At 30.5% G+C, this 26,798-nt stretch overlaps 6 protein-coding genes across 9 annotated transcripts in view; all 6 read right to left on the reverse strand.

The window, feature by feature from the left end:
• LOC109594324 (high affinity cGMP-specific 3',5'-cyclic phosphodiesterase 9A) overlaps positions 1-12,199 on the reverse strand; it is a 72,857-nt gene extending 60,658 nt beyond the window's left edge. For 2 of the 3 annotated variants that reach the window (XM_049966293.1, XM_049966292.1), the window contains exon 1: positions 11,871-12,197. The gene's annotated coding sequence lies outside the window, so the exon portion shown is untranslated. Of the gene's footprint in view, positions 1-11,870 lie in introns of all 3 variants that reach the window. The other variant, XM_049966294.1, reaches the window with a different exon arrangement.
• A 1,952-nt stretch (positions 12,200-14,151) lies between these two features.
• LOC109603842 (DNA-directed RNA polymerase II subunit Rpb4) lies at positions 14,152-17,061 on the reverse strand. 2 transcript variants are annotated; one of them, XM_020020352.2, is made up of 3 exons: positions 16,716-16,941; positions 14,608-14,788; positions 14,152-14,550 (listed from the first exon to the last, which is right to left on the reverse strand). In XM_020020352.2, exons 1-3 carry the CDS (start codon positions 16,774-16,776, stop codon positions 14,376-14,378), a joined length of 417 nt encoding a protein of 138 aa, XP_019875911.1. In that variant the 5' UTR covers positions 16,777-16,941; the 3' UTR covers positions 14,152-14,375. The 2 variants fall into 2 exon arrangements, with proteins under 2 accessions (XP_019875911.1, XP_019875910.1); XM_020020351.2 differs by lacking the exons at positions 14,152-14,550; positions 14,608-14,788 and adding exons at positions 14,899-15,478; positions 15,772-16,660 and having other exon boundaries at positions 16,716-17,061.
• Positions 17,062-19,017: 1,956 nt separating this feature from the next.
• LOC109603838 (adult-specific cuticular protein ACP-20-like) lies at positions 19,018-20,302 on the reverse strand. The gene is made up of 3 exons (XM_020020347.1): positions 20,291-20,302; positions 19,409-19,531; positions 19,018-19,350 (listed from the first exon to the last, which is right to left on the reverse strand). Exons 1-3 carry the CDS (start codon positions 20,300-20,302, stop codon positions 19,018-19,020), a joined length of 468 nt encoding a protein of 155 aa, XP_019875906.1.
• A 1,769-nt stretch (positions 20,303-22,071) lies between these two features.
• Positions 22,072-23,220, reverse strand: LOC109603837 (adult-specific cuticular protein ACP-20-like). Its single transcript, XM_049966286.1, is given in 3 exon segments — positions 22,072-22,448; positions 22,965-23,129; positions 23,209-23,220. Coding segments are annotated over 3 exon segments (504 nt in total). The 3' UTR covers positions 22,072-22,121.
• A 1,258-nt stretch (positions 23,221-24,478) lies between these two features.
• On the reverse strand, positions 24,479-25,046 carry LOC109603836 (adult-specific cuticular protein ACP-20-like). Its single transcript, XM_020020344.2, has 3 exons — positions 25,035-25,046; positions 24,810-24,983; positions 24,479-24,748 (listed from the first exon to the last, which is right to left on the reverse strand). Exons 1-3 carry the CDS (start codon positions 25,044-25,046, stop codon positions 24,479-24,481), a joined length of 456 nt encoding a protein of 151 aa, XP_019875903.1.
• A 1,007-nt stretch (positions 25,047-26,053) lies between these two features.
• On the reverse strand, positions 26,054-26,697 carry LOC109603835 (adult-specific cuticular protein ACP-20-like). Its single transcript, XM_049966291.1, has 3 exons — positions 26,686-26,697; positions 26,437-26,631; positions 26,054-26,320 (listed from the first exon to the last, which is right to left on the reverse strand). Exons 1-3 carry the CDS (start codon positions 26,695-26,697, stop codon positions 26,054-26,056), a joined length of 474 nt encoding a protein of 157 aa, XP_049822248.1.
• Positions 26,698-26,798: the final 101 nt, after the last annotated feature.

A 26,798-nucleotide genomic window follows, 5' to 3' on the forward strand; every position in this document is an offset into this window, starting at 1 on the left:
TGCCCAATAACGACTCAACTAATGACGTTCATTAAATTAAATCTATAGCTAGAAGGGAAGTTAAGGATGTAAGTCTAGTCATGCCTGTAATGTTCGTTTTATAATTTATGTAGCAATAATACCTGCGCAAATATATTTGAACCATCAAAATTTCAGTCGTAATTGTGTGTAATCATAACAGGACTAAAACGAAACACAGCTACGAATATAAATTACATCCTTTGTGGCGTTTGTTATGTACGAGACTTTGAATGAAAACATAGCTACTATACACATATGCTACGCGCTTTATTTGCCCCCAGAGAACACACCGAAGGTGTACTTGCAATTACTTCAAATGCCAAAACTAAATCTGTTTATATACAACAAATTTCCCACTTAATATTATATTCGTATCTATTACAAACCCTTTACAGCAGTCTTTAATCAAATAAAAATAATGTTTTATTAAATAATTAATCAAATAAATATGGGGAAAATATAGTTATTAATATTTTTTAAATTATTAAAGATATTAATAAATAATTAGTGTAATGTTTCCTATACGTAGATTAAATATTCACTAGATGTTATCTTGATTTCATCATTTAGTAGTCACGTTTACAAATTTCCGCACACGCACAATAAATTTTTGATAAGCGTGATAATTTGTGGAAAATTATCTACCATTCCATACACTATATTTGGAAGTTTTTCCATTCGAATGTAAAAACCTCCTAGGACCGATAATTATAATATAATTTGTATTAATGATGTTATTTATATGATAATGTGCCGAAAACGTTACACTATTTTAATTGTTGAAATTGGTGCAAATGGTTAATTTACATGTGTCCGATAAATATACAGAAATAAACCACTATTATATTTACAAACACAACTGTAACATGTAAACTAATTTTAGCCTAGGGCACACCAATCATGTTATGTTTATTAAATGAAAAACAACAACAACAACGAATTGTGTCAAAATTAAATTAAATTTTCAAAACTCCACTAAGTGTTCCGCTTTGTTTTTAAAAAAATTGTGGGGCAACGGAATAATAAATGGAAGCAAAGGCAACTAAAATGAACTTAACCGACTCTTATCTACAAGCTTGTTTTGAATTTCGACTGAAATTTACATGAATCTACATAAATATGTTCGGATATAGCCATTTGGGTCTTCTTCCTGTTGACTGGCCATAAAACATTACACAAACATGTAGAATGTGAAAATTACTTGTTTAATAATACCCCAGGCGTATTTAAAAGCCTGAACGAATGGTAAATATGCAGCCAATAGATAAACGTTTTAAATTACTGTTAAAAGTTTATCTCTGAACCTACGGAAGCACCAAAATCACATTTTGGCGTGGCCAGGTTTGTCAATATTTTTCTTACTTTTATATGTTTTTATAAGTTAGCCAATTTCAGGAAATAAACTACTTTTCAGAAGTTTGGAAACTTTTTCGTACAACGCACGTAGGTGTATAAAAATTCTAAAAATATAAACATACTTTCAACTAATTTCACATGTTTGAATTGTGTTTAGGTTTTATGATGATGATTATATGATATAAAAATGTTTAATAAACTTCAATTTTCAGCAAATTATTTAGAAAATGCCACAGTCATTGTTTTTTTCAGAAGTAACGATTGGAGAGTGTAGAATGAACTGGAGAATATGCCCCATTAGATCCAGGAATAAGATTCAAATTTAATATCAGATATGGCCACATCTGGAAGGTTCAGCTTCCCTTAAACTCCAAAATAATAAAAGTACTAATATAATAAAGCCAATGTTCTCTTTTGACAGACTTGTCAGAAATTTTTTGTGGTCTTAAATCTAAGAAAACTTCATTAACTCTAGAACTGTAAAATTTCTTTTACCTGCCATCTGCCTGAAACATTAAAATACAGTAGAACTTCCATAACTGAAAAAGTTATTAAATATATATAAAATAAGTGTAAATGTACATTTATTTAAGAATATATATCGATCATACATTATACGAACAAGATTTTATTGAATTTAAAAAACATCTGTTAATTTGGATTGATGGTTGTACATTTTTAGCAATTTCACAAGCTTCAAATTCGATTTATGTGCCTTTTTCTCTCATTCATAATGGTGTTCCAGAAGGGGCTTTTTATAAGAATAAAAAACTTAAAATTCAATGTTTGGGATCATTTTTATTGTCTAATTTATGTGCAAAATTAAATGGTAATTATAATTAAAATAACAGTTTTGGTTTGTTTTCCTAATTAATCAATTAAAAACTTTTCCAGCGACCCGCATTAAACATTAAAATTAATTCGGCCCAACATAAACCGTGCCAAAATTAAAACATTCGTTAATAAAACTTTTTCTTCGTCCCAAAGTCCTAAAGCTGCGTCTGTAATTTTCAATATTTACCCAATATTAGAGTGCTAATAAATGTTAATACTTCGATGAAGATTATCTTAAATCCATAATTTGCTTTCACCAATTAATTTTATGGTAAATCAATAAGAAAAAGTAAACTCATCACTTTGAGAAGCGTTCATTCAGGTCGGGATGAAAACTGAATCGGTGGCATTAAAACAATAAACCATTGTATTGAATTGCAAATACGAGCAGTTTCGATTGAGATTGTGTTTGTGCTTTAAATCTGAAAACGTACGTAATATCATATAAATATTTATGCTTTATCACTCGTAAACGGAAATAATGTTTTGCGTTTATGAAATGTACAGTCGGAAAGGAGCAGTGCATTATTTTGAGTTCGCTTGTTTGTTATCGGAATGTGAGATTAAAGGAATCAATTTATGTCTACAGTTTACGAACTGGAACGTTTTAAAATAAAAAAAACCAGCAATGGATTAATGAAAAATTTAGGCACAATTTCCTTTGGAAGACGTTACAGAACTCGGTGAACTTTCTCAATAAATTTGAATTCGCGTCATATTTTAAAGTTTAATAAATTAGACTCTAATAAACACCGTTCAGAAGTTAACAAGTTCATCCTTTGTTCAGCGCCGTGGCGGAGCGCAGGATTAAAATATTAATTTGAAAACTGACAATATTTCCTTATAAACTCAATGGATTGCCAAAAGAAATTGGATGAATTTAATTTTGGCGCCTTCTTTTCCTCTATTACAGGCTGAACTAATTGCTTTGTTACCACACATTTTTATTCTTCAATCTTCTTCAGAAACTTGAGATCAATTAATTTTCAGAAGAAGCTCAAAGGAGACGAGGCAAATTAATTAGAATTAGAACAAGATGATGGGGAAGCTGAGAAGTTATCATCAAAGAAGAATAAAGAATTGGAAATATTCCAAATGAATGAGTGGATGAAGAGTTCAGATAATGATTCTGAAAACAAACGGAAAAAAGAAGGGGATGCTGAAAATAACAGAAAAAAAAGAATACAAGGATGAATAAAAAGAAGCTTTTGAAGTGACAGAAGTTTTGAAGCTTTTCAATTTAACTTCTTTAATATTCTTTTCATTCAAACAAAAAAATTATCCCAGTAAGAAAAAGTTTAAGATATTTGTTTATTTTTTACATTTCAGTCTAATTATAAGTAATAATACTGCAGAATTTGTTAATGTAAGTAAGTAAAAAATTGCCAAACAATAGAAGGAGAAGGTTAAAGAGGCTTTTAGTTGAGCATAGTAAAAACTCCATTATGTTATTACTTTATGGAGCCATTATTATTCATGTAGTACGATTAATGGGCATTTGTTTTTAAACAGTCCCGGTTCAGATATCAATTTATCAAATATGAATATTGATATGGATACCACAAACCTTTGTATGGTAAGCTCAAATTTTTATCAACAATAATAAACATTTTAGAAAATATAGGATGTGGTTTTTAATAGTTCCTGATTCTAATCATTTTAGGTTAACGTTTTATCAAAGTGATGCAACAATAAAGTAAGATTCAGACATTTTTTCACAAATTTATTTAAATTGCTTTCCGCCATTCCACGATTATCTGGATGTTGAAATATTGTCCGTTTTCAAATTTATGTTTTAATCCCGTGCTCTATCGCTGATGCCGACAACAAAGAATGAAATTGTCTGACAGCTTTTGAACGATGTTTATTACGGTTTAAATTATCTTATTTTGGAACGACTTAAAATTTAAATCACCACATTTATATTGACTTTTACACCACACAACTTATTTGTGCACAAAGGAAACAACTTCATGGTTATCAATTTAACTATAGTTAAATTAGTAATGTAATTCCCCGAATAAAAATAAAAGCTTGAGCTTGGCTTTGAAGGTAAAAAGGTTGTTTTAAAAGCTCAAATATTCGTTAAGGGGAAACGGTTAAGGCCAAAGTCAATTAGTAAAATATCAAGTTACGGCACACGTGAAGGGCGCTTGATAAGTCGAGATTATGAAATGAATTTTTGAACGGGCACGGTCAGACCTGCTGAAACGTAATTTACGATTGCGCAGCGGTATTTCCTAGATCCTTATCCTCTTCCATAATTAACTTAATTGTAATTAAATAAGCTGTTTTAATTTTGATTTATTTTGAAAAAAAATTAATATGATTTACTTAATTTAGCACATGAGTTTCAGAGAGTTTACAACACAAATTATAATTTTGTTTTGCTTAGATTAAATCGTGTTTATTTCTGGGAATTTAGAGAAATTACATAGAGATTAGTAAGCATCCGTAAATTGAAGTATCAGGAATGTTTAGCATATAAAAGATTATTTTAAAAATTTTATAATCGGGTTGTTCAGATAACATCCTTAACAACAGACCAAATTCCATCTTATCTGTCTCCCAAACAGCACTGATTCATACAACATCGTTTAACATTCACTAACTTATGTAAGTATTTACTTAGTATGTGTCAAATTAAAGGTACAAATGTGGTTAAAACGATGTTATTTATACAGATTATTCCAAAGATTAGTCAGTATCAACAAATTAAACTTTCTTGGATTGACTGATTTCTTAACTGTCTGTCACAAGTATTTTAGTCAAAATTCTACATGACATCCTCTGGAGTGTCTCAAGGATCCAACCTTGGACACCTTTTAATTTTATTAATAAATGATTTACCAAAATTTCCAATGATTTCAAATTTTAAGTTAAATAAAGAATTCATGTATTCTTTTTATCGAAGTAATAGAACAGTTTTTTGAAATGTTGTAACGACAAATGAGGTGAAAGTGGAAATGTTAATAGCTCATATCTCCTAATAATTAATCTTCCATATAGATAAACTATATGGCGTAATACTAGACGACTAACCTCACATGTAAATTAATTGTTTCTGATAAAATACGTAAAGTTTGTGACAATATTTAATAAATCAACGTTAGTCAAATTAATATAACATATAATCGGATGCAACCAGAATCCAGGTTCAACCAATTGATCAGCTGTAATCTAAAAACACGTCTCGTTTACAAAATGCAAGGCCATTTTACTATACGCAGTTACTGATTACTGAAACATTAATTATTAAAATTTCAATTCATGTCAAGTTTGAATTTAATATATAACAGAACATAACATTCTAAACCAGGAATATACCAATAATCAAAGTCAGTTTTACATAAAAACTTGTAACAATACAGGAAGATGTGTTCAAACCTGTTTCTTAAGTAAAAACTAAAATAATTAACTTACTTGATGTGTATTTTATGAATATAAATTCTAAAGGTTCTGGGAAAGTCTTTTGTGATAAGTTTTATCTACAACTTGTGGGTGTAATCGCCTTCACTAAAAATATGAATATAAATGAGTAAGTTATTTAAAATATATTAGAATTGAAAAGTTCAATTTTTCAATGAATTATTCTTCTCACATTTTAAGCAATTTTAGAGTATAGATAATTGTTCTGGGGAAATCAGGAAATCTATATCACAGTAACTCTTTTAAGATCAACCTTAATTTATCTGTGGCAGACAATTTTTCCCTTGCCAGGGTTGACAAATATTTGTTAGCTGTCGCCTTTTATCAACATTCTGATATCTCATCGAAAACCGAAATTTTGGACAACAGCATAATCATCTATTGGAAATCCCACAAGTATAACTTAATGGAGGGAAACAAGTATAGGATTTCAAATAAATGCACAAGAAAAGACGTTTATGTTTTATTGAATCTAAAAATTTCCTATATTTATAAACCTGTTATGATTAGTTTGAAAAATAGTCTTGAAACTGAAATTTATTTGAATTTTATAAAAGTGCTATATAAAGCATAAAAAATATATAAAATAGATGAATTATATAAAATACTCAAAATATATAAAACATATAAATTACACACAATAACATATCAAAGATTTTTTTATTTATTTATTTAAAACGAGAAATTTAGAATTATATTCATAACATGTCAAATTAAATAAAATGTGATGGTTAATATTTCTCGGTTTAGCTTCCACTGTGTTATTAAAGGTTTTCGATTTCTCTATTATCAATAACAATTTTATGACTAATGAAAAGTGCATGTTTAGTACATTTTGGCACGTAACATTAACATTTTTTTAACAGTACTGCCGATATTGTGCTCTAGTTTGGATTGAAACGCAGCAGTATCTTATCACCAACTATCGTAAACATTTAAATACGAGTATTATTGATGTCAAAATATTTGTATTTGAATTAGGAAAAAGTGTTATCTTAATATACTTATGTATTATAAAACCATGACTAGTAAGATATCTTAACACATAAATTGTGTAGTACTGTGAATTGTTTCGCTTATCAACAATAACATGTAAAATTATTATTAAATCAGTAAATCAGATTTTAATTGTGGTTGGGGGAAATTCTTAAGTAATTAGTTGACGACAAACAATTTCCCTGCCGAAACACTTTTCTGGAATATTATGTTATTTCCCCAGAGAACGTAGTGTCATCGCCATTGATTTTTTGCGCCCGGATTTATAGAGATATTAGGTTGACCTATCTAGGAAAACTACGCAAGAAAATGGGGGGGAAATGGGGCTGGCGACAATGTTTTCACTTTCGGCGATTGCACGACAAGCAGATTTCCTCGGGTCCGGTTTTTGTTGATTGTATTTTTAAATTTTTCTGTAGTTTCTACTTAATAAAGTTGTCAGCGGTAGAATCGTCAGCGGACTAAAAATATCTCAAAGAAAGATCAAGAAGGCATATTTTCTTTTCAATATGTTTTCGTCAATGAATTAAATTAACATCAAAGTTTGTATGTTAAAGTATATATAATTTAAGAAAAAAATAACATTTCCTAATAATAAACCTTGGACAAAAATACTCAAGTAATAAATAAATCAATTCAAGGGCCAAACTTTTACTCAATTATTTGTTTCCACATAATGAAATAAAAACTTTCGAAAAACTCAAATTAAATTTACTAAGATTTACGAATCGTACATTCCATCCAATTTAATACCAATAAATTGTTTGTGTTTTATTGAATGCAGTCTAACTATTGAATTAACGTTCCTTCTATTTACATACTTATAAATTCAACTTAACTTATCTATAATGTTCAATATTAGATCAAAATAAAAATATTTCATTCTTAATATTGTTATTATTCTGTTTGAATATATAGTAGTTAATTCATTCAGTTATAAATACTTTAGTTATGTGCCTGTTACCTTTAATTAAGTAATTATTATTAATTAAATTTACGACTAGTAATTTGATTTAATGTTGTATGTGCCTATTGTAATGTATTCATTTTCAAAATATAATTTATGACATTGCTACATTTAATAAATTATAAAAATTATTCCTAATATACAGTGGTGGTCAGAAAAGTATTTCTTATCAAATCTTAACTCATTAATTATTTTTAAGTGTTCAAATATTATAATAATATTATAATTTTGAAATAGCTTCCATAATTACGATAGTCTGTTTAAAATTAATTTTATTTATAACAATAAATAAAGGAATTCGCATAGTTTCTAAATGTATAATTTTTTTGATGTACTAATTGAATCAATTAATTAAAAGGAACATAATGGAATAATTGTTGGCCCCAATCTGTCCACCGACATCCCAGCTCACTTTTGATTATTTAATTGATAAACAACTTTTACAAAGATAAAACGTTTAATTTTAGAATTCAGACAGAGCCGTGTTCTAAGTATAGATCAGCAACAATCAAGAAAATATTATAATTCCACTCCCACATAATTTCAATACGCAGACACGAAAACTCCCGTCAAACATGGCCAAATAATAAATTTACAGGTTGCAGGCACCGTTTCTATTTTATAAATCTTTGCATTTCTTTTGACGTACACGACGTGGACACATGTTTGAATACGAATTGTAAAAGATAACCCGCATTTTGTGATATTTGTTTAAAAAAATCGATTTTAGTTCATACCAAATGTAAATGTTCTAGGCGTGTGTGTATGGAATAAACGACAACTTCCCATCGAAATTTACAATCAACCTGAATGTAATATTGTAAATCAAATAAATCAAAATATTTATGTAGAACATAAACTATAATGAAATTTAATTTAAGCCTGGAAGACGCAATAAAAATTTATATCAAAAATAAACAGAAACATTTGATCCTCATAAAATTTTCAAATAAAATATTAAAATTACTATCAATAAACTTTTAAACTTTCCTAACAGATTTTCTCGTACAAATTTCTGAAGCTTTGATTACTTCCTTTCATTTCAGTCATGTGTTGGTAAAGCTTTGACAGTGTTCTCAGCTCTGACTACCTTTTTTATTTCTATCTCTGATAGAGCTTAAGATGCTTGTAATTGATTAAGCTAAGCGACTGAAAATCATGAAATTTAAACTCTACGACTACATTTCTGTTTCTTTTGATTAAAATGAATTAAAATATCGTTTGATGCATAATTTACTAATATTCCATGACTTGTAAACCAATGTTGTAATACATAAATTAACCACCAAAGCTTTAACACCCCGAACATCGATAATACCTCGAATAGTGTGAGTAAAAACTTCGAAAACCCCGCCAGTTTTTCTCACGACTGAAGATGTGAATAAGTTCAAGTCGTAAAAGGAGCACATGCATAATTTATGAGGTGTTTTAAATATTTATTTGAAATTGTACGCATTTAAATAATCTTACTTTGAAATTAGTCGTATCTAATAATACTATTAATAGTCGGGATGTTAATTCCTGTCCTACTCATTGTAATTATGTATGTAATGTATGTGTGTGTATTTTGTGCGGTGCAGAAACAAAACGTGTTCCACGTATAAAAAATATTTTTAAGTGTTTTTCACGATAACCCATAACCGTTTTAAATTAAAACTCGAACATGAATTACGAAGTCAGCACGTTATAAACTTGAAAGTCGAAAGAAGCCGCATAAATTTAAAGAAAATTATTGTGCATTATTTCAATTACACTTAGATTACAGTATACGGAACAGTTTATCAAGGAATGCCAATTTTTAGTTGTGTTAGCACCGGAACTGATAAACCCACCGCATAATTTATAAATTATTTATGTAAAATGCCCTTTGTTTAACACAAATTACTGTTTAATTTCGTCAAATTGGGTCACTCAACCTACCATCACAATTTATTTAAATATATTGCCTCGCCAAAAGTATGCAGACTGGGGAGTTGAGCCACTAAATAATTATAATTAATTAGGCTGGCTAATTGTAATTATCGATTATTTCTTCCTGGTTTAATCAATAAATATAACTCGCAATAGTCCATTAGCAAATGGTCCGGTAATTATAACGTAAGACCTGCAAATCCCATCGCATATTAATTTTGAAATTAATAAATTACGGAACCGATATGTGAATTACGGCCAACACTAAACAGTGATTTAAATTCATCGTGGTGCACACATGCCTAAATTTAGATAATTAATAGTATAATAAATAAACAAAATATTTATTGATAGTATTAGATGGAAGGAATTCAACGTGATAATTGCCGTTCAAATACATTTAACTTAGATATAGTGTATACAAAATCTTTACGTTTGCTACTATTTATATTATGAGATTTTATTTATTATTGTTTTCATTATTTTTATTTAAATGCTGTTAGAAATTAAGTATTTCTGTGATATTATTTCTTTTGAGTATAAGCTTCTAATTTACTTTGAAAATATACGAGTATTTGATACCTAACATAAAAAAATAAATCGTTAAAAGATCAAAGGAATGTTGCGTTGGGCGCCACTATTTCTATGTTTTGGCGCCCAACTTACTTTCGTAGGGCGCCAAATATTTCAATATTTTTAATTATTTCTATTTAAATTCTTCATATTTCTTTGTAAATTTTATTTAATAGTATTCAGACCACGACTAATATATATATGCAATAGAACAAGTCAAGTAACTGACGAATATATATTCGTTAAATAATATTATTTCTACGATTTGGCGCCCAACTTATTTTATGTTGGGCGCCAAATATTTGTATATTATTTCTTAAACTATATACTATATAAAATAAAATTAAATAAAAACCATAAAATAGATAGATATTCGCAAAATAAAGTTTATTTAATTTAACTTGTTAATCTGTATAAAAAATCTCCACAGTTAGATTAGTTAATTTAATAACAATATACTTTAAATAGATAAATTTAAATTATCGAAAAATAAACAGTGATATAGCTTAATAATTCAATCAACTAAAAGCCGATTTTTGTAGTTTTACGAGTAGTTTTACTACAGCACTACAGTAAAACGTCAGTAAATATAATTTAATAGCAAGGTGTCACTTAAACGTTGGCGAAGCAGTATAATAACATATTTATGGCATTTCTTTGGTAATTGGACGTTGCACTCGCCAACAATTTAAATATTTTTAATTCAATGCTAAAGTTACTCAATGAAGTTACGTTTGCCCAGCAGTTCTTCTGCAAGGGACACATTCCATATTATGGCGTTGGCACGATTTACGTAAACTGGGTTTATTACAGATAACAATGTTTCAATTACAATGTAACATATTGTTTAAACTTTTCTATAAAATTCTTCGGTTACCAGGCAAACAATTTGATTGCTACAGCTAATGATGTCACATATACAAACCTGGTTGGGAAGAATTTCCAACATTATTAATGAAGCAACTAAAATTAAAACTATTTGACTAGTTCTAATACAGTTAATTAATATATGAATTCCTGAGATAATACCGGATTCCAATAAATTACCACAAATTACCATAATTCAGCCGATTGTGGCAGGGTATTCTTTTTATTTTGATTATTAAATTAAACAATATTGTTTAATGGTAGTTAACAAGGAGTAACGACCAGTGGTCAAGTAATGTCAACGCCGGAAATTGTGTATTAACAAAACACACTTATAGATTGTTGAGTTCATCTTTAAACAAAATAATAACATAATGATAACACTCAAATAATGACTTAATTTATCTCCTCAGAGCATAAATCACAGCGATAAGAAGAATCTTACCAATAATAAGTTTAGATACTAGTATGTATCCACGTGTTTTTTCACTTAATTCCATTCAGACCAACTTTTTGCCACGACAATAATATTTATACTATTTTATAGCTATTATTCTTTTATGTTTTGTCTAGGATTAAATGAATTACAACTTCGCCATAATGTTACTATGCGTTCACCAGTTTAAGGTAAATATTAATATTTAATTTAAAGAGCAAACTCTATTCAAAGTTAAACTCACCAATGACGGTCAGTTACAACTTCACGCTGAACTTCACGGTTGAAGTTGAAGAAGTAATAGAATATAAATGCATATTCCTCACAAACTTTACCTTCACCAATTATTGAACCTTTTCTACTTTATATTCTTATTAAATTTTATAAAAAGTGGATGGAAATAATAAACAAAAATATTTGTTCACAACACTCGAAAAGAAAAAAACAAAGAAATGAAGATGTCTTGAAAAAATATCTTACCAACAATAATTTTCTAACCAATACGAATCCACCTCAGTTTTTTTGTTTCGATTTAATTTTTCCCAGTGAAAGAACGTTTCATCACCAAACTGAAATAACCACTGTCATCGATAAATAATGTACACTCTCAATATTTTCAAAAAAATAAATTTTAAAAAGTCAAACAACCCGTCAACACAGCAATCAATTGACCGTCAGTCCTTGGGCCAGTTGGGCCCGTTGAGAGTTCCGCGGTGGAGCCGCTCAATCGCGCTCACTGGTGAGCATCGTGCTGCTGGATGCGAATGGATCGGAGACGCGAAGACGTCCTCTCGGCGGAGTCGCGATCACAACACTGCTGAGAAGGCGCCGACGTCCGAGCAGCGACGCTCGGCGCGGATCGCGTCGCCTCGTCGGCCGAGGAGGACGTCCCGTAAAAATAAAACAAATGGAAATACATATGCGTTTGGACTTGGATAGCGTTACCTTGGGAACTCCTCAAGGAAAAAAACTAAATGAAACGGAGCCCTCAAGGGTAAGATGAAATGATCCCGCTAAGAGGTTGGAGGACGGGCGGAATTGGTGGCGCCCAACGATGACCAGCCGCTTTTTGACTTGCCTTTAATTGGATACTTCCAACTCCGCAGAATTTTTGTTGCAAGCTTCATATGGCTTCCTAAATGTAGTGCGCTCAATATTTATGCATATCAATATTAATTAATTGCACTTAAGTCAAAATATAGCAGATTACTTAAGTAAAAAACTGAACTTAACTTGATAACCAACAGAAAATAAGTCGTTAAAAAATCAAAAGAATATTTCGTTGGGCGCCACTATTTCTACGTTTTGGCGCCCAACTTATTTCATGTTGGGCGCCAAATATATATATATTTTTAATTATTTCATATTTTTTTGTAAATTTAATTTAATAGTATTTAGATCATGATTAAAATATATGCAATAGAATAAATGAAGTAATTGATGAATATATATTTGTTAAATAAACAAAATAATTTTTTTATGTTGGGCGCCAAATACTTTTATATTATTTCTTATATTACGTAAATATTTATATATTATATATTTATGAATTTTAAACTATAATTTGCGAATAAGAAATAACATTTTTGTTATATTAATGTTTTGTTTTAATATTTAGGCATTTAAACATTAATTAATTGTAAAGTCAAAATATAGTAAATTATTTAAATAAAGAAACTGAACAAAAAGTAAAAATGTAAATAATGTTTACAATAAAAACCAAATGATAAATTAAATTCATGGTTTTAATTTTTAAACAATTAATGTAGGTAATTTAATTTGTCCTATTTTTCACTAAACACTTTGTAATTGTTTTTATTGTTAAAACCTTGAACAAGCAATAGAATTTAAAATGTATTATTTAAAAGGATAAAGTAATTTTAAGTTATGTTATTTTACTAGAGCTTGGATTATTTTTTTCACTCGTTCCAATAAATAATAATAATAATTATACTATTTATTTTATAATATATATTTTTATTTTTTATTCGAAGTATTTTAATTTTCACAATCATAAATCATACTAAAGTAAACGAATTAAGAAAAGTACATAATTTTTTGTCTCTAAAATATACTCTTATGTAAATTGTAAACTAATATTGATTTTTACGAAAAGTGTTGGCATAATAATTCCTAAAACGTAATTATAAAAAAAACAGTACAAACAAGTTTTGATAAGATTTTTATTTTTCAATATAATTGCTTTAAAATTTAAGTACCCACACAATTATCTAAAAATCTGCTCATTCTGGGAAAACTAATCAATAATAATTAATATCAGCTCAAATTGTTTTGATTAGATTTGTAATATCAAGATTTATTTTATTATTATTTAAAAAATTTCTCCTGGTTTCCCACTAAAAATATAAGAATATTTACTGAATTGTATTCTGAGAATTAAATGGATTGAAGTCTAATTTGTTAATTGAATCATTTAAGCCATTGAAAAAAGGACTGTGCATTTCGATAAAACCGAATATAATTACGGACTGTAGTCCACCATTTCGGTGCCATCATAAATAAATTCACAAATCGATCATATGTGTTTGATTTATAAATAACGTACGAAAAAAATGGTATTTAAATTAAACCAATCAAAATATTATTCCGGTTAAAAATATATGCCAGTTTTAAGCCAGAAAATGAACTAGTCCGTCCAAAAACACCATTTGTCACAAATATCTTTTAAAATTATTTTATTAAGTTCATTTTGTATATTTAGCAGTATTATTATTTTAGTATTATATTATTAATAGCAAAATAATTTAATATCTCTTTTATTAGAATTGCTTCCAATATAATTTATTTTTACCTACTAAAATTTATCCATGGCTTGACCAATTCATTAAAAATTACAAAAGTTGAACTAAAAATTGTGTAAACCTCTAATAATAACGATATGTGCGATACAATTAACATATTATCATAATTCATTACAACGCCTCAATAAAAAAGTATATAAAAAAGATCGTGTTCTAAATTAATTTAATATTGTATGCTTCTCTTTGTTTGTATATCATCCAGGACAGCCTGCAATTCTTCATCTTCAAATCTACCCTCCAACGATGGGATTAGAGATTTGGCTTCCTCCGTCGTCTCCGGACATAAATTAGCTATTGCGGCCAGTTCGAACTTGTGCAGCTTCTTTTGCATTAATAAACTGAAACACAAAAACAACGTTAAGACAATTCAATTTGTGGGGATTTAAATTACGTACTTTCTGACGGCCGATATCGTTTCCTTGTTTTTGAATTTTCGAAACCTGTCGGTGTAGGTGTGGGTTTTCATGAACACGTCCGAAAATTCCTGTTCATCTTCGGCCGACTCGTTTTGGGCTTTTCTGTGTTCCAGCAACATGTGCACTTCGGATATCAGGAGGGTTTCGGCGTTTTCGAATTCTGTAAGGATGATTTTGTATTTCATAAACCAAAATATTTACCTTTTACATATTATTTAAATATTTTTAAGATAAGTAACTACAATTCGGGTTTTTAAATAAAACAATTACTAATAAAAAAAATATTTAATATTTAAAGTTACAAAACATCAGTCTAAAATATGTTACAGTATTAACAAATAATACATATAAATAAAACTTATAATTTTTAACACAACAGAATAATTTGGAAAACTGATTTGAGATTCAAGAGTTGGATTTAGCTATAAATCCTTCTTCAACCAAAAAATCATACAATCTTCTAGTTTTATTTACATCAATTTTCAACAACTTCCTAGCAGTTTGCAATTTAACATGTCCCATCTTGTTATTTTCCATGATCAGCAACTTCTTCAAATCCAAATAAGTTTCAGGTATAAGTCTGACGTTACTGCACAGGTCCCTTTCCTTGTCAGTTAGTTTTTCATACCCAGGCAACCCAGCTACGTCCAAAGGAGAAAAACCTTGTCTCCTCTTCGGAAATTTTGGAAAAACTGGCAAAAAATTATTCTTGATTGTACGCCAATTGAACTGCGAATTTGACCGGAAGGCCTTTAATGACTTTTTGTTGTCCTCGTGAATTTTGTACAGCCGCAAATAAAGTTTACCTTCCGCCAACGTTGTGATGCCTTGTCTTCTTAAGCTGATCAATCTATAACAAACGGGACAAATTTAAAACAGAAATGAAAGCGGCTCCTTTCTTGGTTGCTTCAAAATTTTTTCTTCTTCTGAAGGCAGCAAAAGCGGCTTGGACAATGGAAGTACTATGTGATAAACAACTGTGTAAGATACAATGATAATCGCTGGTAACTGACGACGAAGACGTTTTGGCAACATGGGTAACATGACAGATAATATGATGTATAATTGTTTAATAAAATTGACATGACGGTTAATAATTATATTAAGAGACAAAAAATTGAATATATATTTTCTCAAACATACCTTGATATTTGAATTTTTAACTCTCCAGCTCTGTGTAAACTCTCCATTAAAGCATCAAAACTCATTGGATCACATAGCTGCATAAACCTCATCATTTTCTCATATACTGGCTTAGTAATTGTCAAATCATATCTTCGAAGCCAAGATAGAGTTTTCCTTAATGATATTAAACCATGATCCCTAATTACTTTTTTCCATCTTTGCCTTTCTTTTAGTCTTCTATTATATCTTTCAATCAACATTATCTGCAATGTGTTTGATAGATCATAAAAAGGATCTGACTCATCCAAAAGTTCTAGATTAGCCAATAAATCTTCGGCATTTGCGTCGTATTCATTCTCAAACTCGGACCTCGCAGCATTGTAACCAGCCAAATTTTGATAATACAGTGAATTACATGCATAACGTGGTGGGTCATCACAGTCATGCAATTTGTATTTGTAAGGCACTATAATTTGTGGAAAAACAGCTGCTTCAGACTCCCTAAACCTAGGCATATCCTTACAACTGTGTCCATCCAAATAAAAGTACTCATAGTGTTGTACTACTTCATCAAGTGTTCGGTTAGGGAACTCCTTTGCCACAAGGTTCCAGTTACCAAAAGAGTTCAATGAATCAAGCAATTTCAGTTCTTCTTCAGCAGTCCAGTCAGTGTTATCAAACAGATTAAAGTTCATGTGGAATATCTGATAGTCGTGGTCGTTTCTGTGCGCCAGAAACTCCACGCCGTTGGAGAAACACACACAGCACAGTTTAACTTTACACGGAACGCATAAAATGAAACGCGCACCGAGATCATTGTCACAATTAACACAAACATCATTCATGGACTCGCACTCGACCAAATCTATATTAGAGAAATACGGTAGGGTTGTGACGGATTGTTTGTCTGAAAAGTGGAATAACCCAAAGAATTTTCACTACGTAATAGAATTATTACTTACCTTTGGGGAACTGCAGATCTGCCGCATCTTCTTCAGTTAGGTCAGTGTTTGTGTTCGCCATTGTATGGATTTTTAATGTTATTGTCTATTGGATGCTAACAGCCGGGTTTACGTTTGACAGACCGTTTCAAAAATTGTAGGTTAGCCAATGCATCATAAAAAAATATTTTTAATAAAAACATATAATTTGGTTTATTATGACTTATACTATTCCCACAATTTGGACACATAATTTGTTTATGTATAATATTTTTAATTTAAAAAGTAGAAAATGTAACGATAAATATGCATAGCGCCATCTATGCATAAGTATACGACATAAAATGTAATTGACTACCGTTTTTAGTTCCGCTATTGTAAGAATAATCATTACAGAGGTCGCTACAACCAGTACCTAATTCATCATAAGGATTTTAGATTTTACTATACCATCGCTCACTGTAAGCATTTATGTAGTTTTTGAATTCGTGTTGTTACACGAACATTTCATTTTATGTATGAACAAGTTTTTTCCCAACTTATGGCCACCTAAAGTATCTTAGGTGACACCGCCATCTGTCGGTGGTTATATTAGGTATCTATGAAACTAACAATAATTAATATAAAAATAAAGGTAAAAGACAACAATTGCGATATTGCAAATATGATAAAAAAATGTAGTTAGGGTACGGAAAAATTGAGTAAAAAAGGTCCAGGTCTAGCTGTTTTGGTCAGGCTGTTGCAGAGTTCCCACTCCCAGGCGCGATCCCACTACTGCACGACGCGGAGACTTTTGGCTGCTGGGTTTCCCCCCTGGCCCGGTTCGCCTCTCCTTAGCCGACCTGGCCGCCCCGGACTCCTCCGGGGTGCCCATATCGACGCCCAGCTTAGTGCGGACACCCGGTCAACGTGGAACGCTCTACACCAGGACTCCCGACCTCAAACCATCCACTGAACCCGACCTCCCAGTAGCGAGATTACAGGAGACGCCACGCTCCCAGTCGAGAGATTTTGTTAGGAACTTGATCACTTCCCACATAATGCGTACTTAAATCATCAATTATTTAATATATTTTTATTTATTTATTAACTTTAATTATATCTCGTTCTGAGTATTACAATGTGGATTATATAAATAAATATTATTTAAATAAATTAATTTATGTTAAATTTTCATTTTATACTACTAAAAATGAATATTAATAATTATTAGTAGTATTTTTTTACAAAAAATATTAAAATTTAGTATATTCCATAATATGGGTGTGACTTTTTATATACGGGTGATGAAATGTGGGTTGTATAAGAGTCGAGATATTAAACTAAAGAATATATTAATCAATTTATTAAGAATTATTTAACTCAATATATATCTTGTATTACTTCTATTAACATACATAATTAAATAATTATTATATACAAATAACGATTAAATAATTAATTTGGGATATTTTTTGCGATAAAATAATTAAATAAAATTAAAATCATTAACGGTATCCAATTTAAAAATGTGAAGCAAGTTTCCCACAAACTCCCTCGACTGGGAGCGTGGCGTCTCCTGTAATCTCGCTACTGGGAGGTCGGGTTCAGTGGATGGTTTGAGGTCGGGAGTCCTGGTGTAGAGCGTTCCACGTTGACCGGGTGTCCGCACTAAGCTGGGCGTCGATATGGGCACCCCGGAGGAGTCCGGGGCGGCCAGGTCGGCTAAGGAGAGGCGAACCGGGCCAGGGGGGAAACCCAGCAGCCAAAAGTCTCCGCGTCGTGCAGTAGTGGGATCGCGCCTGGGAGTGGGAACTCTGCAACAGCCTGACCAAAACAGCTAGACCTGGACCTTTTTTACTCAATTTTTCCATACCTAACAACAGTTTATAATCACATCTGCAGTTTTTTAATTGTTATCATTTATTTTAATATAATTATTAAGACTTATTGTTTTGGGTAGTATTTAACCATCTTGTCGATAGATGGCGATGTCACTAATTCCTCTCTTCTATAGTATAAATCTTGTAAATTAATATAATTTTAGACATATGGCTATAGTTAATACATTTATTAATGCTATATTTTTTAATTTAATTTGAAACCTTTTAGAACAACCGTTAATTTGTTGTAATTTTAAAATTTCTGTAATTAAAAAATAATAATAATAATAATAAATAAAAATAAGATATAATAATAAAAAAAACATTTATTGCAAACTATACAGAACACACTAAAATAACACGAGATGAGCAACATATACATAATGAATCAACAAGGATGAAAGATGTGCATAGCGATGAGGTCAGTCCTTTAGTATAAGATTATTGCTATAAAATATGGCCTACAACAATTTTCCTCCAAGTCCAAGTCCTCCAAGTCCAAGTCCGAGTCCACCGTCAAGTCCTAATCCTCCTAATCCGACTTTGGTGGCGACGGGAACAGCGGCGATCTTCCTGATGGTCACCGGGTGGACCGCCTTGCCAATTCTGGACACTTCGGCGTTGAAACCGTTGATTGGGTCGGCGGTGTACTTGACAACACGGATGGTGCCATCAGGTTCAGCCAGGGAGTATTCACCCACTACCGTATCGCCTTTACGGACTTCACTCTGTTCCTTTTTGTCTCCCGTTGATGGATCCCCTACGCCGTATTTGAACCCATAATTGGCTGGCGTCTAGAATTGTAACGGTGTCTTTAGTACACATATTTGTTTAAAATATTCAACAACTTACATATAAATCAACCGCAACTTGTTTCGCAATACCAACTGGGGCCGCTCCAATTGCTACTCCTCCGAGACCAAGTCCTAGATCCCCAGCGTGAGCCAAAGTGGCGACAACAGCCAGTACGAAAACCTATTTTGAATAAAAAAATCGTTGGTCACAACTATGCTATTAAAATTTACATCAAAGTGTTTTCACCGGTTTGCAACGACATAAATTTTATTTTAATGTTCAATACTGCAATAACACCAATTGTTTGCATAATGTGTGGACTGAATAAAGTGTGTTCAAAAATTACCAGTGCAATATTATAAAATTTATCGAACCAGTTGTGGCTGCAAAACTGCTTCGGAAAATATGAGTAAATATGCCAAATAGTTCAGTTTACGTAAGTGTGCATTAATGACCGTTGTTGCATATAAATACGTGGCTGTACTAAGTGGTTTATTAATTAAGCGGTATGCAATTATTGACCTATAAATTTATTTTCAAGATCAATTTTACACTCATAGAAATATGTTAATCAGGTCTGAAATGTGTATGTAATTTAGTTGATAATGATTTCAGTTATCAAAGGCAATGTTAAGTAATAATAATTGATTATTGGAAGTGGGCAATGTTAATTCATTTAAATTTATGTTTTGGCACAACATTTGATTAAAACAAGAAGTTCCCAAAGGATACAATGTATTTTCAATATTGATGAAAGTTCTTGCCAATTTAAACTTAAAGGACCAATAAGTAGGTTACTATTTTTCTTTAAAAGCAGAAGATCATAATCAATTTTGATATTAAAATTATTTGGTGTGTGGTAATAAAATAATAAAATTTATATACATTTATCAATTAATATTTTTCGCTAAGACTACAAATTATAATATTTTGGCTTACTTGGTGGATCATGTTGTATATTTAGATGTATTCCTTGTATTTTGGAGGAACTGAACTGGACTGAATACTGATATCACGAGAAAAGCTTATATACTACTAGTTTCTGTTTGCTTAAACTGAAAAATGTAGACTTAAAGTTAACCTGAACAATACTTGCATCAGCCGCTTAGATAGTTCCTCCCATAAAGACCAGAGTTGCAAAAAAGTTAACTCAAGAAGGGTTAGTATTGCCTGACAATTTTATTTCATATCAGTTTGGTTTAAATGAAATACTTGTTGCATAAGACTTGCACCAAGAACTTTGAAAATTAAAAATTGCTCCCACTGACATGTTACGGTTGAACAATTAGGTAAAACAAGTTTTAAACTAAAAATGCATTTAAAACACAATGACATTATATAATTACATTAATAACTTTTTAAATAATTAAATGTATTTGATACTTATTAAAGAAAATACCCCCTTGTTTATTATTAATAATAATAATTATTGAGAAATCCTTGTTTAGTTGAACTAAATACCAACATAAATGATTTTTTATTTATAACATGTATAAATAGGATATTTTTAAAATATAATTTATTAATATCCATAAATAAAATATTGTTAAAGCTATTAGTTATCTTTTGTTTAAACCACCTTTGCGAAATGTCTACTTTAATCCAATTCTGGGGGAATTCTGATGAAATAACTAACGTTAGTTTCTGTGATGGAAAAATGCTCCTTCCACAAAAGCTAGAATCGCATCCGGTAAAAATGTACCATGCTATATATAGGCTCCCGGAATTTTCAATGGTTTTGTTGAAATTAAGAGGAAGTGGTGTAAGTTTATTCAACGGTGAGTTATCCTAATATATATTTATTTAATTAATATTATTTATAAATAAGCTTATACTAATTAATTTTTTAACTTATGTGCATCTTTAGTTAGTTTAGTTAAAATCACAATTTTCATAATAGAGTTTAAGTGGACTTGAAGGAGGATTATAGAAGTATAATTTCCTTTTTTAAAAGCCTTTCTTCTAATTTTAGTTTTGTGATTATTTTTTACGAAATTAAGGATATATTAAAATTCCAAGGAGCATATTTATGAGAATATTTAACAAAGTTAAGCTTACATTCAAATTATTTTATTAGTTTATTATAAATTATTGAAATTTATATTCATGTTCCTGTTTTGAAAAACATTTTACAATAAACTTAGGTTCAGGTATTGAATAATAAATGTGTTAAATAATTTTCAGGTGTTAAAAAGTTTATTTCGAAGCCAAAGAGACTTATCTTTTAAGAAATATTCGGTCTGTTGTCACTAATTCTCTATTTTCTAGATATTTTAAATATTCACTCTTGGATATCAGAAACATCTTATAAAATATGGGCATTATATTACAGGACGAAGTATATTTGTTATACTGATATATATACTTATTGGTACTGATACTTTATTGGAAATATTTGTTGATAATTGCCTTTCATCAATATTCTTATACTTATTTTAAATAATAGTAGCTGGATAATAACTCAATAGAGAAGTTAGAAATTATACAAAATACTTCAAGTTGTTTAAACATTTATTTGTCTGATGTTTTTAATGAATAAGGGAGTATAATCTATTGGTATATCCAGATTTGTACTAAAAAGGTATAATAAAATATGCAAAAATGTTATAAATATTATTTATTACATACAACATTTACAACGCAGCCTTAGCAACTATTGACGATGACGTGGGATGAGCAACAACAAACAACTAACATAAAATAAATACATATGGCAACGATCGACATGAGAATGAACATGAACCTGTACAATGCTTTAGTCTTTTATACTCTAATGGAGACCAAGCCCTCCAAGTCCTCCAAGTCCCCCAAGACCTCCAAGCCCTCCAACACCAATACCAATTCCGTGGGCAGCTACTGGTACGGCTACGGCCTTATGCACAATTTGTGGATGGACTGCGTGGCCAGATCTGATGACTACGGCGTTGAAACCGTTCTTGTCGTCGGCGGTGTATTTCACGGTACGGATTGTGCCGTCGGCCTCTTTAAGGGAGTACTCCCCTTTGACTACGTCTCCCACGCGAACCTCCTGTTGTTCCTTGTTGTCGCCGGTGTGACCGTCGGCCACTCCGTATTTGAATTCGTATTTCGCAGGAGTCTGTGACAAACAACTTGTTTTAATATTTATATTTACCTTGCAATATTGGTCGATTAATCTGTAGTTGACGACAATTTCTGAGATTGCAATTTTTATTCAAAAGCAACCGTTTTATCTCGTAATACTGGTTTATTGGGGCACATAACTATGATGAAATGGAAACGCTGCATAACAAAACTTGAAGAAAACTAATCTGGACTAGAAATTCTAGTTTCACTGGTCAAATATTTGACACAAGGCAACGACTCTTTTATTATAAAATAGAGCATGTTTTTTGTAGTTATTCATTATATATATAATCTGATTTTACACACACTGTGTTTTATATAATAATAATCTGATAAAACAAGCTGTAACGACGATGGAAGTAATTGTAAATTGAACATAAAATTGTATTTATGAAGTTGTTGGAAAGACCAAACGAGAAAATTATGCAAACGATGTTACTTAAGAAATATGCAGCTATAAATTGTCGTCTTCAATTGGCCACACAAATCTATTAATATATTGACTTACATGAACATCCACTACGACTTGTTTAGCCACAGCAATGGGGGCGGCAATTGCATGTCCACCAAGCCCTAGTCCTAAACCACCCAATCCAATTCCTCCGTCCAGTCCTCCAAGTGCCACTCCGGCACTGGCTACTGCCAAAACAGCAGAAAGAGCAAAAACCTATAAAAATATATATAATTTTAATAGTTAACACTATTATAACACCCAAAAATTGTACTTTGGAAATTTCAAAGTACGTTCTTACTTGAGAGATCATTGTTGTTCTTGGTTTGGACAATTGGCTGACTCTGATAAACTGGTGCGCGAATCCAGCTTAAATAGTATCTCAATTACGTTCACTTTGTATATTATTGAAAAATTCGTCGACTAGTTTTCGATATTAATTAATTTAAATAATTGCACTCCGCAATGTACCACCCTTTAGTGGGATTAATACCCATACAGTGTGGAGCTGTTTGAATTTTTATCTGTTTAATGTCATTCGAGACAATTTATTAGTCTAGATTAGAATATGTGTGCTGCTGATAATTGATATAGGAAATTGCGCATTTTGTAAACTCATTTGTATTAATCAGGGGACAAATTTTAATTAATTTTCGATTATCGAATACTTTAGATTATTCTGTCCTATATAAACCTACTTTTATTCTTTATTATTCTCAATAATATTCCTCAAATTTATTATATTTCCATTTAATTTCTTATATTTTAACAGTTGATACAAGATTTTTCAGGTTCTAAACTCTTTAAGAAGATTCATTGGCTTCTTTAATTTGGTTATATGTATTAGTTATTTAAAATTCATTATTTTTAGCATCTCCTCCTTTTATTAAATCAAATCTATGATAGATTTTATGATTTTTTCTTATTTAATTTATGTTATAATTTCTTTAGGTTCTTTGAACTAAATAGATTAAATTTCCTGAAGATTTATTATTATTTTTTATTATATTGTTTGGACTTTTCATTTTCATTGAGTTCCTAAATAATATTAATTATCTGGTATTTCTGTTATGTTACTACTTATTTATTTTAATAATTGTAACCGAGGTATTCAGAATTAATTGTTTAGTTAGTGGTAGAAAAAGAACTAATTATGGTGTACATAAATTGTTGTCAAATTCTTTTGAAAGACATTTTAATAACTCCAAAATATTAAAACTTTTTATATCATTGTACTAGATAAATCTTCTCAATCACTTCAAATATTATTAATTAATTAATTATTATTATTATTTATGTTAACCATTCCATTTTCATTTATTTTATAAATAAATTTTTAGATATTTTTTGTGTAAAAGCACAAATTATGAGACAATTTCATATAAAAATAAAAAACAGAAATATTATTTTTAGAATATATTGTCTATAAAATTAAATAATATATTTACAACAAAACCCTCTTCACCAATGAGGATTCCAAAGAGAAGTACAATAACTACGCCTAAATAACTAGTAGTATATCAATGAGTATATAAGTACAAATGCGAGTAATCAGTCATTTAATAAGTCATTTAAATCCCTCCAAGCCCCAATCCATGATGGGCCACTGGAACGACTTTAGTGATAAGTTGAGGATGGACTGCGTGGCCTTTTCTTATAACAACGGCATTGAATCCATTCTTGTCATCAGCAGTGTACTTTACAATACGGATGGTACCATCGGGTTCCTTCAAGGAGTATTCTCCCTTGACTACATCACCTACACGCACTTCCTGTTGTTCCTTGTTATCACCTGTATGTCCATCAGCTACGCCATATTTAAATTCATACTTCGGAGGAGTCTAAAATGGAACAATTACTTGTTGTTGTTAATTTAAGGTGACAATTATTAGGAGAACATACCACAACGTCTACGACAACTTGCTTGGCTACTGCTATACCATGACCACCCAGCCCAATGCCACCTTCCAATCCAACTCCTCCGCCAAGTCCACCGAGTCCCCCAAGTCCAAGACCCCCAACTACGGAGATTGCTCCTCCATGGACTGCAGCTATCAAAGTAGCAATAGTTGCTAACTAAAAAATATAATACAGAAAACAAAATATTATTTTGGTTGATATGCTTACTTGGTAGATCATTGTTGTTGATTGAGCTCTCGGTTTGCACTGATTAGATATCGAGCCTACTCAGTTTAAATACTAATTCGTATCACATTCACTTCTTAATATTAAAAAATAAATCTACTTATTTCCCAAGTTATTAGTTTATTTAAATAATTGTGAAAGAAAAGCTACCCTTAACCCCAATAATTAATTTAGAAACGTTGCACTTTCCTCGTAATTATATTTTTAATTTTGACATATTTAACTATATAAACATCTTTTTTTTTTCTACTCATTAAGATCTTAATGAGACCATAATGCCCATTTTTATATTACTTATGTATTTCTGTATCTGTATTTCTTATCAATAATAGTTTTTAGAATAAACTTTGTTTACAAAATTAGTAATTATTATTTAAAACATCTTAATATTTTTAAAAGTAAAACATTCTGAATTAAGGCCTTTTTTTTATTTTTAGGATGTGTTTTAAATGGTTGAGAGACAAAATGAAGTACATTATTTTATTTTGATTTTATGATATATTTTGATTTAATAATTTGAATTCCAACAGATGATTTAAATTTATAAATTAAAATTATACTTTAAAATCCTTGTATATATTTTCATATAAGAATAAGAATAATTTGAGGAGGAGTAAATTTTTAATAAAGAAAAATATAATAATAATTTGAATTTGTAAGCATTTAATGTACTAATTAAATGTTTTGAATTAACTATTATTTATATTAGTATTTTATATTATTTATTTAATGTATTTTAATTCATTGAAGAACTTTGAATATTAATAATAAAGTCAGTAAACTAAATAAAATAAAATAAGGTTTATTGTGTAAACGTATATAGTTTATTAAGTTAATTATAATATTTACAACAACACACAACCCTCTGAAACAGTGAGGATTACACATTCATAGCAATGAGGAAAAATGAGCAACACCTATAACTAATGAACCAGTAGAATGACAAGATGAAAATGCGGGTGATCGAATGACTATTATAACATTTGATAAAATGATCCATTTTACAATCCACCAAGTCCTAGCCCATGTGGAATGACTTTGGTAATGACTTGTGGATGGACTGCGTGCCCTCTTCTTAAAACCACTGCATTGAAACCGTTCTTGCCATCGGCTGTGTATTTTACGGTACGGATGGTACCGTCTGGTTCCTTCAAAGAATATTCTCCCTTGACTACATCACCAACACGTACTTCTTGTTGTTCCTTGTTATCACCAGTATGACCGTCCGCCACTCCATACTTGAATTCGTATTTAGGAGGAGTCTGTAAGTACCAACAATATTGTTTTAGGTTTTAATTGTGCCAAGGTGATTTAAACTTACCACAACATCTACTACAACTTGTTTGGCTACTGCAACTGGTTGTATGGCATGGCCAATACCAATACCTCCAAGTCCAATGCCTCCTCCTAATCCACCAAGTCCAATTCCACCCCCTAGGCCTTCGAGTCCAATACCGCCTCCTCCTCCTCCAAGACCACCAAGTCCAATTCCTCCTCCTAGTCCACCAAGTCCAAGACCTCCAACTACGGAGACTGCGCCCCCATGGACTGCAGCTATTAACGCCACGACTGTCACCAACTGAAATTTAAACAAAATGAGTACCAAATTTATCTGAAGACTTGCCTTCCTTACTTGGTAGATCATTGTAGTAGATTGAAGTCTGAGTTTACACTGATCAACGTTGAGATCAGTTTAGTTTAAATACTAAATCATTTACACGTTCACTCGCAATTTATTCAAATAAT

Source organism: Aethina tumida, chromosome 4 (genome assembly GCF_024364675.1).
Source record: "Aethina tumida isolate Nest 87 chromosome 4, icAetTumi1.1, whole genome shotgun sequence".
NCBI lineage: Eukaryota > Metazoa > Arthropoda > Insecta > Coleoptera > Nitidulidae > Aethina > Aethina tumida.